This window comes from Myxine glutinosa, chromosome 7 (assembly GCF_964187855.1).
Source record: "Myxine glutinosa chromosome 7, kmMyxGlut1.1, whole genome shotgun sequence".
NCBI lineage: Eukaryota > Metazoa > Chordata > Myxini > Myxiniformes > Myxinidae > Myxine > Myxine glutinosa.
The window spans coordinates 39,491,696-39,506,070 of record NC_136267.1 but is presented as its reverse complement, the minus strand read 5'-3'; the positions used below and the strand labels follow the sequence as shown (position 1 = coordinate 39,506,070).

Below are 14,375 nucleotides of genomic sequence, written 5' to 3'. Positions count from 1 at the left end.
CGGGTTTTTATCATTTTGGCCAAAGTCTTTCACAAACTGGCTGGCAAGGCCTTATGCACGACTAAGTAGTTAGGGTAGGATTTTCTAATCTGTTCATGGTGCGGGTGATAGATTGCCTGCTCTTCAAGATGGCCACCAGGGGATCTTTAACGGACAGCAACTAATACTGGTAGACGTGATGCCCAGTTGAATGTCCATCCAAGGGACCACACACACATTGATGAATCACCCTGCCTGTGAAACATCAGCTCAGGAAAGATCACCTTTCAGCCTTCGCTGTCAATAACACCCCCACAACAAAACTTTTAAACTTTTTTGACAACAAAAGCAAAACATCTTGGACATGAGGGATCTCTGGGTCGCTCCTGCGAGATTGATCGGTTATCTCCGTGCCGCTGGTCTGTTCAACCAGAACTGACCGGGGCAACACAACAACAACAACAGCAACAACATGCATACACAGGATCAGCAGAAGTCAGGATCAAGTAGAAGTTCATGTAAAGACAAAATAACTTTGTAGATAAAAAAAAAAGTTTAACCTTTCTTGAAGAGAGCAAACCAATAGTAAGCTTTTAAAAATGAAGAACGCAAAATAAAAATGAAGAGCAATAAGTAGACAAACATCTATCCCATAAATATTCAAAGTACCAGCTGGAGTGCCAGACCGACAGGCAATCCTTTACAAAGAAAAACAGGCTTTGTATCACCTGAACTCACAAGAGGGAATCCATGAATGCTCTTCCAACAATACCAATGGAGTGAAAACGATGTTTTGCGTTCATACCTAGCAGGCACCAGGAGTATGGAGGGATGATCATACCTGGGTGATATGTCACAACCCTGTCGCATAAATGCTCCCAAGGAAAACCACAGGGAGTTGAAAATCCCAAACTCGTTTGCAGTTGAAGGCGGTGGGGGTAGAAGAGTGCCAGTTCCTGGACCACAGCTCATTTCTGGTGGGGTGAGTAGCAGCGTCTGAGTGGGTACAGACCCCGGCGGTGGCATGGACGGAGGGCAGGACGCGAGTGGTAGAGAATCCTCGGGCAGGAGGGCCGTCATATTTGGCGGTGGTTGTGGGGCAGCAGGGTCACCACGCCATTCATAAGGACTGAATCGGCTGACAAGGAATAGCACCACGCTGACTCCGATGTATGCAAACACGATGCACATCCAGATTTCATAGGCCAGTGGGTCGAGGAAGGAGAATACCCCAGGCTTAGACTTTTGAGGCTTCTTGATCATGATCGAGATCCCCAGGGTCATAAATGGCTTGGAGAAGTCGATAACCTCTTCACGCACGAGGGTGATGGTCAGTGGGGCGACTGCGATGTCTGCCTTCTATGGAGATGGTATGGGGACAACAAACACCTAATAATTATTTATGAATTACTTTGACCTTAGGTTTAAGTCACAGAAGGTGTCATCTATATATTACATGTACAACGATGGTGGCGCCTCCCCTTGTGCATGTCACTTTCCAACTTATCCCGCTCCTCCTCAATAACTACGCTCTACCACCCATACATTTCTCCACTATCCACCGAGTCTCGCTTCCTTTTTCTCAAATAAATACCACCCAATGAGTACAAAGCATATATAGTTGACTTTTTAGACAACCATGTGGCTTACCATGAAGTGAAGTGCAAAACCAGTATATATATATACGAAGGGTAAAAGATACGAAGGGTAAGGGTAAAAGAAATATACGAAGGGTAAAAGGGTAAAATACGAAGGGTAAAAGAAACTCACCAGATTGATATACTGAGTTAACAAAGTAAACCCAAGTCAAGAAAAAAAGGAATTCCATATTAAATGCCAAGTCTGTGTATATATATAATATATATATATATATATATATATATATTATATATATATATATATATATATATACATACATATATATATATATATATATATATATATATATATATATATATATATATATATATGTATATAATATATTTATATATATACGTATATATATATATATATATATATATATATATATATATATATATATATATATATATATATATATATATATATATTATATATACACAAAGAATTAAGTTAAGCACCCCCCCCGTTTTTTTACAACCTCGCACATTACAAGTTTGTTGTCGTCAAAACAGTGTAATATACCCATGATATTGCTATATTTTCTGGAGAAGTGATATTATGGTCACATAAAAACATAACAATCATGCCGTTTTCAATATTTTATTCTGAATAATTTAAGGTGAAATTTTTTGGGAATTTTAGGCATATTTTCACCTCAATTTAAGTATGGAGCTATAGGTCCATCACGGACAGTGTGGATGACGTTTATGTTTTCTAACGTACAGTCATTGTTCTGAGAGACCTCTAGCGATCTTTGCGTCAATAACGTGTGTAGGACCCACGTGATCGGATCACTGACTCAACCCTACGTCTCATAGACCCTGTAAGCCGTCGTATGCGTTGCTGTGGCAGGTTGTTCCATTCCCGATGTAATGCACGTTCCAATTCATCCAGATTGGCTATTGGAGGGACCATCTTCGCAATTTGTCGTCCCAACATGTCCCAAACGTGCTCGAGGGGGTTCAACCTGCCACAGCAACGCATACGACGGCTTACAGGGTCTATGAGACGTAGGGTTGAGTCAGTGATCCGATCACGTGGGTCCTACACACGTTATTGACGCAAAGATCGCTAGAGGTCTTCTCAGAACAATGACTGTACGTTAGAAAACATAAACGTCATCCACACTGTCCGTGATGGACCTATAGCTCCATACTTAAATTGAGGTGAAAATATGCCTAAAATTCCCAAAAAATTTCACCTTAAATTATTCAGAATAAAATATTGAAAACGGCATGATTGTTATGTTTTTATGTGACCATAATATCACTTCTCCAGAAAATATAGCAATATCATGGGTATATTACACTGTTTTGACGACAACAAACTTGTAATGTGCGAGGTTGTAAAAAAACGGGGGGGGTGCTTAACTTAATTCTTTGTGTATATATACACAGACTTGGCATTTAATATGGAATTCCTTTTTTTCTTGACTTGGGTTTACTTTGTTAACTCAGTATATCAATCTGGTGAGTTTCTTTTACCCTTCGGTGATGTCTTTGTTGAAAGAACCATGTCACCGATTGTCTTTCGCAGCAAGAAGTCAATAACAGGATTATATCACAGGTGGCGTGACAAAATGTAAGGACAGGTACATTTGACGATTGGCTTCACAATCGGGTATATAAGGGTTGTTGCGTTCTGTATTAGTGGAAAACAACTGCTGCACGTCTACAAAAGTTATTGCCGCTTCCTCTGGAGATGGTCCGTCAACTTGGCAATGCTGTTTGTCATGGAGTGGTGGCTTTACGAAATTCTGGCATGAAACAGCGTGCTATTGCTCAGCAGTATGGCATCACTCAAGGTCAGGTGTCAAAGATCCTGAAACGAAATGCTCAGAGGGGTGTCCCTACTCCAATACCGAGGCCAGGACGTCCCCGCAGAACCACAAGGAGGGATGATCACCAGCTGCACCGGTTAGTCCGCAATGGCCGTACCAAGTCAGCTAATCGGCTTAGGGCTGAGTGGCAGCAACTGACAAATGTGCCTGTATCCAGAAGGCTAGTCAACCAACGACTGGTTCAAGCAGGCTATCGTGACAGGCGCCCCCTGAGAAAGCCACGCCTGACCAGACAACACAGCCAGCGCCGATTGCAGTGGGCCAGAGAGCACCGTCAATGGCAGCCAGGACACTGGAATCATGTGACCTTCAGTGACAAGTCTAGATTTCTGGTCTATCGTCAATATGGCCGCGTCCGAGTGCGCAGAGAAGTGCATGAAGCCCACAACGAAGATTGTATAGTGCCAAGAGTCCAAGCTGGAGGTGGTGGGGTGACCGTTTGGGCTGCTTTTCATGCAGGGGGCAAAACTGACCTGGTTGTTCTGAATGGAAACCTGAACCAGTTCAAGGACAGGGTCATTCTGGAAGAAACATTGCTTCCATTTGCTTGTGCAGCCTTTCGAGGAAACGTTGTCTTCCAAAATGACAATGCACGGCCTCATCGTGCTCGCATGATCCAACACTTTCTTGCTGACCGTGGTGTGGAGCACATGGAGTGGCCTGCCATGTCCCCAGATATGAATCCGAGAGAGAACTTGTGGGCAGAATTAACGCGTCAAATCGATCACTTGGACCAGCAGCCTGCCTCTGTGCGTGAATTACAGCAGGCTATTGTCACTGCATGGCAAGCGATTCCTGTCCAAACCTTGGCAAATCTCGTGAACAGCATGCCTCGACGTGTACGTGCTCTCCTGAATGCTCGTGGGGGTTACACAAAGTACTGAACTGTAATTTTACTGTCCGTAATCCCAGTCATAATTTAGCTTTTGTTTTTGTTGATAATTTTTTTGGCTAATGTGCAAAATAAAGAGATAATTCTGGAAAACGTACAGAAGTTTAACACAGTACTGTCCGTGAATTGAGTTCGATATCAGTTTACATCACTTTCAAGGATCAATTTATTTGCTTCGAAATGTCAAATGTGGTTTTTGTTTCTTTTAAAGGTCACATTAACAAAATCTAGAATAATTTCAACATAATTCCAATGAACTTTTGGTTCTAGGTCATCTTGAAAAGTAAGTTCACCCCCACAAAAAAAATATTCCACATTAAATGCCAAGTCTGTATATATATATACCTATGACGTGGCCTCGGTATTGGAGTAGGGACACCCCTCTGAGCATTTCGTTTCGGGATCATTGAAACCTGACCTTGAGTGATGCCATACTGCCGAGCAATAGCACGCTGTTTCATGCCGGAATTTCCTAAAGCCACCACTCCATGACAAACAGCATTGTCGAGTTGATGGACCATCTCCAGAGGAAGCGGCAATAACTTTTGTGGATGTGCAGCAGTTGTTTTCCACTAATACAGAACGCAACAACCCTTGTATACCCGATTGTGAAGCCAATCGTCAAATGTACCTGTCTGTACATTTTGTCACGCCACCTGTGATATAATCCTGTTATTGACTTCTTGCTGCGACAGAAAATCAGTGACATGGTTCTTTTAACAAAGAAATCACCGAAGCGTAAAAGAAACTCACCAGATTGATATACTGAGTTCAGAAAGGAAACCCAAGTCAAGAAAAAAAAAAAATTCCATATTAAATGCCAAGTCTGTATATACTAGGGCATGCCCGTACTATATATATGCCCGTACTATATATCTATCTAAAATTATATCCCCCCCCTCTATTTACATGAAATGGTTTGGTCCATTCGCAACGCCAAAGCGAACGGCGAACGGCTTGCGAGTACAGTGACAATCCCCCCCCTCTATTTACATGAATGGTTTGGTCCATTCGCAACGACCACAGAACCCCCCCCTCTATTTACATGAAATGGTTCGGTCCAAAGCGAACGGCTTCCGGAGTTTGGTAAAGAAATCGCCATCGCGTACACAAACGCGCAGGAAAGCGAATGAATCGCAAATTCGTTTTTATTAGTTTTAAAACATCGTTTAACGCCAACATAGCGCCAACATAGTTTGCAAACGTGAAATAAATGAATACGCTCTCAAATGTGCCATCCGAGGCAGAGTGTGTCCGCCACGTTCGGCACACGCGCTAGTTCGCTGCTCTCTGATTGGTTGAATCGTTTTTTGGACATCGCTCGGTAAGTAATTGTCCGATTAATATGAAACCTTGAAAAGGCACATCCTCGGGTCCCCAGCAATATACCTGGCAAGTTAAAAGTATATCGGACCCGTGGTTGTCGAGAAACAGCGGTCACAGACAAACAAACACACAGACAGACACACACACACACAGAGATTACTGGAATTATAGATAGATATATAAAAAATATATATATATAAAAAAAAGATATATATTGTTACGGTCCGCGGTTAAGGATGGTATGTTTGCCGAGCGGAGGCCCCGCGACCTAACAGTTTCCCCGATTCACCCAATTCACTCGAACGTTGGCCATATCGCGCCACAGATATTCAATGAGGGAAAACTCTAAAGCGACCGAATGTAAAGAGGAAGAAGAAGACGTACAGAAGAGTAACGGGATTTATTATTTACACACACAAGCAAAAAGGAGCAGTCACGGTTATTTACAGGGGACATGAAAAAGCAGGTGACACAGTGAAAATTACTAGCTTATACAAACTTAATTAACTACCCAGGACAGAACAAACAGAAACGGACTCACACGGGGAATTGCAGAGTGGATTGGCTGGAAGGAGAGGGAGGTCCAACGGGTCCGGCAGCACGATCGGCGCGTTGGGCAGCCGCCGTTCCTTCGCGGCCCTGCTCAAAACCGCCGTCCAGGCCCCAAGCGGCTGTTGAGTGTTGTTGCTGCTGTTGAGTGTTGTTGCCGCTGTGGACGCTGCTGCTGGCGAGCAAGGCGACGAATAGCAGGCTTTGTGCTTCCCTGGATGATCTCCTTTGAACAAGAATCGCTGCTGGATGATCTCTTCTCTTGGACAAGAATCGCTGCTGGATGATCTCCCTCCTCTCTCTCTCGTAGGACCTCCTTGCAACTCCGCTTTCCTCTGACGACTCAGCTCTTTTCATGGACCTCACCACGCAGCTCAGCCCTGGTCACTCTTGCGCGCGCGCTTTTATAACGCCTCCGGCGATTAAAGCCGCCGGCCTTCAGGACACGCCCATCGGTGTGCTCACCTCGGCCCTGGTTGGTCGCGCGACCCTCTGGCTCCACCCTTGATGACGACGGGCGGGCACGCCTTTCTTCCCCGACCCAAGCACATGTTCAATGGCGGCTTTGGAGGGGATGTAATTGGCAAATTGAGGCTTGGCCATGACGAAAGGGGAAATGGAGGTTTTTGGGAATGGGAATGAAGGGAATCTATCTATTTCATTTGGTGGAATGGAGTGTCATTTTAATGGAAGACAAGGCCTTACCCTAAAACACATAATAAAGATATAAGCTACTGAACAAGGGTTTTATAGTGTCCTTCAATGGATGCTTTATGGAATTAACTACCGGAACGCCCTTTGACCTTTACACAACACTGGAGGCAGGAGGGGCCAGACTCAAGCAATAATAATAATAAAGCACACAATAAAAAAATACAATCCTCATATCCGCAACAATATATATAAATAAATAAATATATATATATATATAAATATATATACTAAAAATAGATATACTAAAATATATATTGATACGGTTTTGGGATTTGTACATATGACATCATTAAAGGCTAAAGGTTTGCCCCCCATAGTTAGTCCACAAGCAACACGTAGGCCCACTTAGAGTATTAGTTATGTCATAGTATGTGTAAGAGTAGGCCATTTCCTGAGTAATATCTGCGTTGTGTAAAGCCGTGAGCTTAGGTCCCTTTCATTTTTGCGCCACCTCCCAATTACAACTATGGGCAAACTTGATCCCGCGCCCCATTTGGCATCCTTCAATTCTGTTACACTTTGGGCTACCCGCAGCAGTTTGTTACGCTTTGGCTGCCAGCAGCATTCGCTGCCCTTTGTTCGCTCGAACTAGTCCAGTAACATGAGGTAGGCCTAAGAAGAGGGAGGAGCGCGGGGGTCGCGGTGGGGCGGCGTCAAGGATCACGTCAGAGGCGATGACGGTAAGGGCCACCAGCCAACCAGGTCTCTGAAGGCATGGCGTGATAGGGCGTGGTAAGGGTGCGTCTAGCAAGTGCTTGAAGGTTCGCGGGGCGTGGATATAAAAGCCTTCGTGCAAAGCACTTAAGGAGGACTTACAAGGTCTGGAAGGAATTGCGCTGTATCGAGAGAACTTACCAAGATGACTGAAGCGGCGGGCTTATGCAAGAGACTTACCAGCAGAAGCGCATTGAGAGCACTTCATTGTGTGAACACTTCGAGGCCTAGCGCTGTATTGAACTATTACGTACGCAGCCACGCGAGTGAAAGCAGCAATAGCCGCCAGTGTAACCGCCAGAGCCCAGCCCCTACCGTTCGCCCCGTGTTATCCCGTGTGCGCAAACGACACGCGGAGAGCTCCTGCCGTCTCTATTCATCTATTTCGCAGTGCGAGCTGGGGACCGGAGAGAGAGCTGCCCGGGCGCCATTCCTGGACGTGTTGATTTTCATCTGCAATCCCCATGTGAGTGTCTGTGTGTGAGATGGGCCGTTTGTCTGGGGTATTAAGTATAAGACTGCTTAAGGACTGCACTGTGTCTTCTTCTTCTCATCATTGTACATAGTGTGAATAAATTCTGTTCTTCCTTTCTTCCAATTCGACCGCTTCTGTGATTTCCATCATTGGGTAAGCGTGGCACGAATAAGAACCGCTTGGATCGGGGTCTAGTAATTGATAACGGCTCGGATCATGGGTTCGCTACCGCTCGGCGTATCCACCAACACCCGTGATTAGGGCGGGGATTATTTCCTCGTTTCTGGGCAGCGCGAGTAATTAGGTAATAGCGAATTCGTAGTCCTAAAACCCTATTTCGTGCTGTCCGGGAAGGACGTCATAGGTCCCGGGTCCCGTCGGTCAGTCAAAGACAAGGGGACTAATCCACCCTTGGTAAGGGGAAAAGGCCGGCGCTGAGATCCGCAACAATTGGGAGTCAGGAGTGGGGATTTGGAACCTGGGACAAAATTTGTAAGACAAAATTTTGGACACCAATTTTGCATATTGGCCGCAACAATTGGTGTCGGGGAGTGGGATTGGACCCGAAGTGCGCTTAACGCACTCAAAATTACGAGCGGCCAAAATTGAATTATTAAAATCCAAATTTAATTCGTGCCATCGATAGCCAAGATGGTCGAATGCCGGTGGGGGTAAATGAGATAGATGAGGGAGAAGAAGTAATAACCCAGGACCCCCGGGAAGAATTGCGAGAAATGGAGGAGGACATTGAGGAGGGGCAGGTAGCATGAGTAGAAAATGGCGGCGTCTCGCACATGGCGACGAGGGCCGCACCCGCTGCGCAGGTAGGGGGTGGTGGACATGCAAGCCTTTATGGCGCAATTCATGAATGAAATAAATAAAATAAATGGTAAGATGGACACCCAAAGTGACAAATCCACCTGGGAGCGGAAAGAAATGGGGGGCCAATTGAAAGAAATGGGGGACAAATCCACCCGGGAAATGAGAGAAATGAAAGACGGATGAAATAAATTGGAAAACAAAATGGGGGGCCAATTGAAGGAAATGGGGGGCCAATTGAGGGAAATGGGGGACAAATCCGCCCGGGAAATAAATAAGATGGGGGATCAATTGGAAGAGGTGAAAAACGGGCTGGAAAGCAGAATAGACACCCGAGGGGAGTTAATATAAGAGATGGGGAAAGAAAGACATAGGGCGCAGGTCGACGGGGTAACGCGATTTGAGGAACGCGTGGAGAGCCGGGTAGAGCAGAGCGTAGTTAAGTTGACTGGGGTAGAAATCGCGACACGTGGTATGGAAAAGCCGACGGCCGCCGAATTAGAAGAGAAAAATTTAAGCGCGCCGGCGGTCGTTGGGCTAGAAAAAGAAAATTAAATGTGTATAGTTGAAATTGGGGCCGAAGAGACGGCAGGTATCGAGGAATTATCGCGGGAGGAAAAAATGGAATGCACGCAAAGTCTGTGTTCGCATTGTGATGTCGTGCTGCCTAACCCAAATGAAAGTTTGCAGGTGCGGTTGCAGGAGAAGAGAATCCCGAAGGTGAGTAGGAAAATGTATGGCGCGAAAGTGTTTGGGGCGAAAAGATTTTTCGCGTGCTTGGGATCGCGACGTCAGCCGGGCGCTCGTGGAAGGTCCGTGGTGCGCTGTGTGAAGGTGAATGGCGCGCGTGTGCGAACGGCGCCCGAGCGCGAGTGTAAGACGGAGTGTATGTGGGAAGAGTGTGTTGAAGAAGAGTGTGAAATGGAGTGTGGAACGGAGTGTGACACAGAGTGTGCGATGGCCGAAGAGAGTGTGCGGGAGTGCACACTAGAGCGCGTGATTGGGTGTGCAGCAAAAGAGTGCACACCCGTGGTTGTTACGGAGTACGTAAAGGTAGAGTGTACGCGAGGGTGTGCGATGGCCAAGTGTGTAACGGAGTGTGCGAGTAGAATGAGTGCGCAAGGGTGTGCGCGAGGGTGTGTGTTAATGGAGTGTGCGAACGGCGTGAGTGCGCCTGAGTGGTGTGCACCGGAGTGTGCGGGGAACGAGTGTGCACAAGAAAGTGCAATAATGGAATGCAGGGAATGTATGAGAGGCTCTGGAGCGCCTCGGTGTGAGAATGCGACTCGGGCATCGACGCAGACCGGGGGAGCGTTTAGGCCGACGTATAGCCGACGCGAGCCCTCGGTGCGCGGGGTGCTTTGTGTGCAGCGGGGACCGCCGGGGATCGTTGCCGCGGCGGCGTGCACGATTCGGGCCGGGCCCCGCCCTGTATGGTCAATGCCGCGTCGTAAAGGCGATTGGCACGGTTCAAGGGGGGGTAGGAGAGGTCGGACCTTCGCCCCCTGGCGGGCGCGGTGCTCCGACCGGGGGAGGCTGGGCCACCGTGCATGGGGCCGCAAAGCCTCACGTAGGGATGGCGCCTGGAACCTTGGTCCAAGCATGCCTCCTCCCCTGAATCGAAAATGCCGGACAGACCCAACCAACAGGAGACCAAACCACCCGCATGCATTGCTCGGCTTTTCGAAGCCGAGCTGTAACGAGAATGTATTGCCACACGAGAGGCTCGAGTGGATTACACTATTGGCCATAGCGTTGGCGAATGGTAGCTTTACCATTCATTGGGGCACATGAGCTTTAGATTATGGGGATGGCAGTGAAAGCTAGCCGAGGGCGGGCTGGGATATTGTTAGGGATTTAGAGATGACTTTAGGAGACATGAGATTTAAGTAGTGACATTTGTACAGGTAGAGGGGACGTAGAGAGATTAGTTGGTTGTTAATGATGAGGGAAGTGCTTAGTGTAATGGAAGACGGGAAAGCACGAGTTTTAGAGGGAAGTAGTTAGTTAGATGATGCTGTGTGTGTGTGTAAAAGTGTATAAGTGGTGTATTGAGGACATGTGGAATTGTGTTGGAGTGTATGGAAAGAGAATGTGAGCACAAGAAGTGTGCAAGAGGACTTGGTGTGTGGAATGAGTGGTGTGGAATGAGTTGTGTGGAGTGCATGGTGCGAAGGAGTGGATGGGGGAAGATGGACCCCTTCACGAATACCCGGGGAGGGTAGTTTAAAGTTAGGTAGAGGGTTTAGGGAAATTGTGGATATTGACATCTGTGGTGCAGGAAGTGGCAAGGAAGTGCTTAGTTGGGTGCATGAGTCTGTGGAAATGGCTGGGCGTGTGGGCTTTGTTGGTGTGTATGGTTATTGGGGCACTCCGCCACTGGTAGTTTGTCGGCCAGGTGAGGCCGCAGGTAGGCTCTGGCAGCCAGTCAGAGTAGTGTTCAGTGGGGCCCGAGGATCCTAGGAGAGGACCCGGGTAGCCCAATGCCAGAGAGGGCATCAGAGGGGTGAGAGAGCCAGGAGGGGCCTTCCCCGATTTAGGGTAGTCGCAAGGAGCAAGGTAAGCTCGGGTGGTGACTTCAGTGGCGGAGGTGCGCAGGTAGGTAGACCTGCTGGTAGAGCCACATGACCCAGCCCCAAAATTGTGCGAGGGCACATTAAGAAAAATTGTGGAGTTAAACCCAAATTCGGAGGACACCACAGGGTGGGTCAATGGGAATTGGTTTTTAGAACCACATAGTTTAAAGATGCCAATGGGCAGGGCATGACCCCGGGTAGTGTAACTAAGTTAATGTAACTCGTGTAGTTAGGATGAGAAATCTCTTCGCGCCATCCACATCCACTCACCAAGGGAGACAGAACTCCACACCAGGTTTTGTGAACGATTTGAGTGGGTGAGACGCATCATGACGTGATTTGACATTGTGTTTATTCCATCTCTTCCTTCTTGGGAGGGATTGGCTGACGAATTTGGCGTAGAGGGGGGATAGAAGAGACAAGACGTAGAGACGAATTTGTAAATTGTAAATACGGGGAGGGGCAAGGGTAGTGTAGGCTGACATGGGGGGTTACGAACGGTTAGGGACGAGCTTTCTCTGCTCGCTCTCCCGCGCCCCTCATGTTGCATTGCCTTGTGTTGGCATGTACCCTTGCGCCCTTTCCCTCCGCCAACTCTCTGCTTTGTCTTCATCCCCACCCATGGACCCATTTTTTTTGAGGGGAGTTTGCAGGAACACTGAGCTGTGCGGCTGCACGTGGCTACACTTGTGCGACACGCCTGCTAGCTGTTGCTGCACCAATACACCCTATGGACCACACGTTCTGTGGCCTGGCACCTTTGCTGAGCAGACATGTTTTCAAACGTTATCTTGCCCTGCGGACCACTGGCTTTAAGTGCCGTCAATGTCACGCAGATGGACCACCTAAGATTGGCCCTGCAAATAAAAACGGACACGGTTTGTGCATTTTTATATTCCGGTGTGTCAGGAAAGAAGACTTCAAGTTTTTATTATGGCACACCGAAGACGAAGCAGGAAAACGCAAGAAGCAGCAGCCCAGCAGCAGCCAAGCAGCAAATATGATTGTGCATTTTTGATGATTGTGCATTTTTGTGCATTTCTGTGCATTTTGGTGTATTGGTGCATTGCATTCTGTTTTCCCTCCTCCAAATTTCTTTCCCACAAAAGAACAGGTCCTGGGTTATAGAAATGTAAATAATTAGATTCGTCTTGTAAATAACATGCTCCCCACCGGCTTTATGTATAGTTTGAGAATTCTTTCCGCAATTCGGTTAGCTGTGGGTGTGAGTCTGTTAGTTAGTACACAACGCAGTAGGTAGGACATATCTAGTGTGTAAAACTGTCACATACAGGGTGTTACGTTAAATGTAGAGGGGAACCACACCTAAGTGTCACACGGAATTTAAAGAGTAGTCCTGAACCTTGCTCAAAACCGGTCGTTCTCACATGTGTGGGTTTGGCTCGGGGACGAGCCTGGCGAAGGAGGGGGGCAGTGATACGGTTTTGAGATTTGTACATATGACATCATTAAAGGCTAAAGGTTTGCCCCCCCATAGTTAGTCCACAAGCAACACGTAGGCCCACTTAGAGTATTAGTTATGTCATAGTATGTGTAAGAGTAGGCCATTTCCCTAGTAATATCTGCGTTGTGTAAAGACGTGAGCTTAGGTCCCTTTCATTTTGCGCCACCTCCCAATTACAACTATGGGCAAACTTGATCCCGCGCCCCATTTGGCATCCTTCAATTCTGTTACGCTTTGGGCTACCCGCAGCAGTTTGTTACGCTTTGGCTGCCAGCAGCATTCGCTGTCCTTTGTTCGCTCGAACTAGTCCAGTAACACGAGGTAGGCTGAAGAAGAGGGAGGAGCGCGGGGGTCGAGGTGGGGCGGCATCAAGGAGCACGTCAGAGGCGATGACGGTAAGGGCCACCAGCCAACCAGGGCTCTGAAGGCATGGCGTGATAGGGCATGGTAAGGGCGCATCTAGCAAGTGCTAGAAGGTTCGCGGGGCGTGGATATAAAATCCTTCGCACAAAGCCCTTAAGGAGGACTTACAAGGTCTGGAAGGAATTGCGCTGTATCGAGAGAACTTACCAAGAGGACTGAAGCGGGGGCTTATGCAAGAGACTTACCAGCAGAAGCGCATTGAGAGCACTTCATTGTGTGAACACTTCGAGGCTTAGCGCTGTATTGAACTATTAGGTACGCAGCCACGCGAGTGAACGCGGCAATAGCCGCCAGTGTAAACGCCAGAGCCCAGCCCCTACCGTTCGCCCCGTGTTATCCCGTGTGCGCCAACGACACGCGGAGAGCTCCTGCCGTCTCTATTCATCTACTTCGCGGTGCGAGCTGGGGACCGGAGAGAGAGCTGCCCGGACGCCATTCCTGGACGTGCTGATTTTCATCTGCAATCCCCGTGTGAGTGTCTGTGAGTGAGACAGGCCCGTTTGTCTGGGGTATTAAGTATAAGACTGCTTAAGGACTGCACTGTGTCTTCTTCTTCTCATCATTGTACATAGTGTCAATAAATTATGTTCTTCCTTTCTTCCAATTCGACCGCTCTGTGATTTCCATCATTGGGTAAGCGTGGCACGAATAAGAACCTCTTGGATCGGGGTCTAGTAATTGATAACGGCTCGGATCATGGGTTCGCTACCGCTCGGCGTATCCATCAACACCCGTGATTCGGGCGGGGCTTATTTCCTCGTTTCTGGGCAGCGCGAGTAATTAGGTAATAGCGAATTCTTAGTCCTAAAACCCTATTTCGCGCTGTCCGGGAAGGATGTCATAGGTCCCGGGTCCCGTCGGTCAGTCAAAGACAAGGGGACTAATCCCACCTTGATAAGGGGAAAAGGCCGGCGCTGAGATCCGCAACAATATATATAAAATAAAATATAAAAAAAATATAT

The 14,375-nt window shown here is 47.4% G+C and overlaps 1 protein-coding gene across 1 annotated transcript in view; it reads right to left on the bottom strand.

The window, feature by feature from the left end:
* Positions 1-14,375, bottom strand: part of LOC137431142 (glutamate receptor 3-like) — a 152,358-nt gene that overhangs the window by 24,260 nt on the left and 113,723 nt on the right. Inside the window, exon 11 of the mRNA XM_078781532.1 lies at positions 821-1,338. Coding sequence (XP_078637658.1) covers positions 821-1,338 — 518 coding nt within the window. The remainder of the gene's footprint in view (positions 1-820; positions 1,339-14,375) is intronic.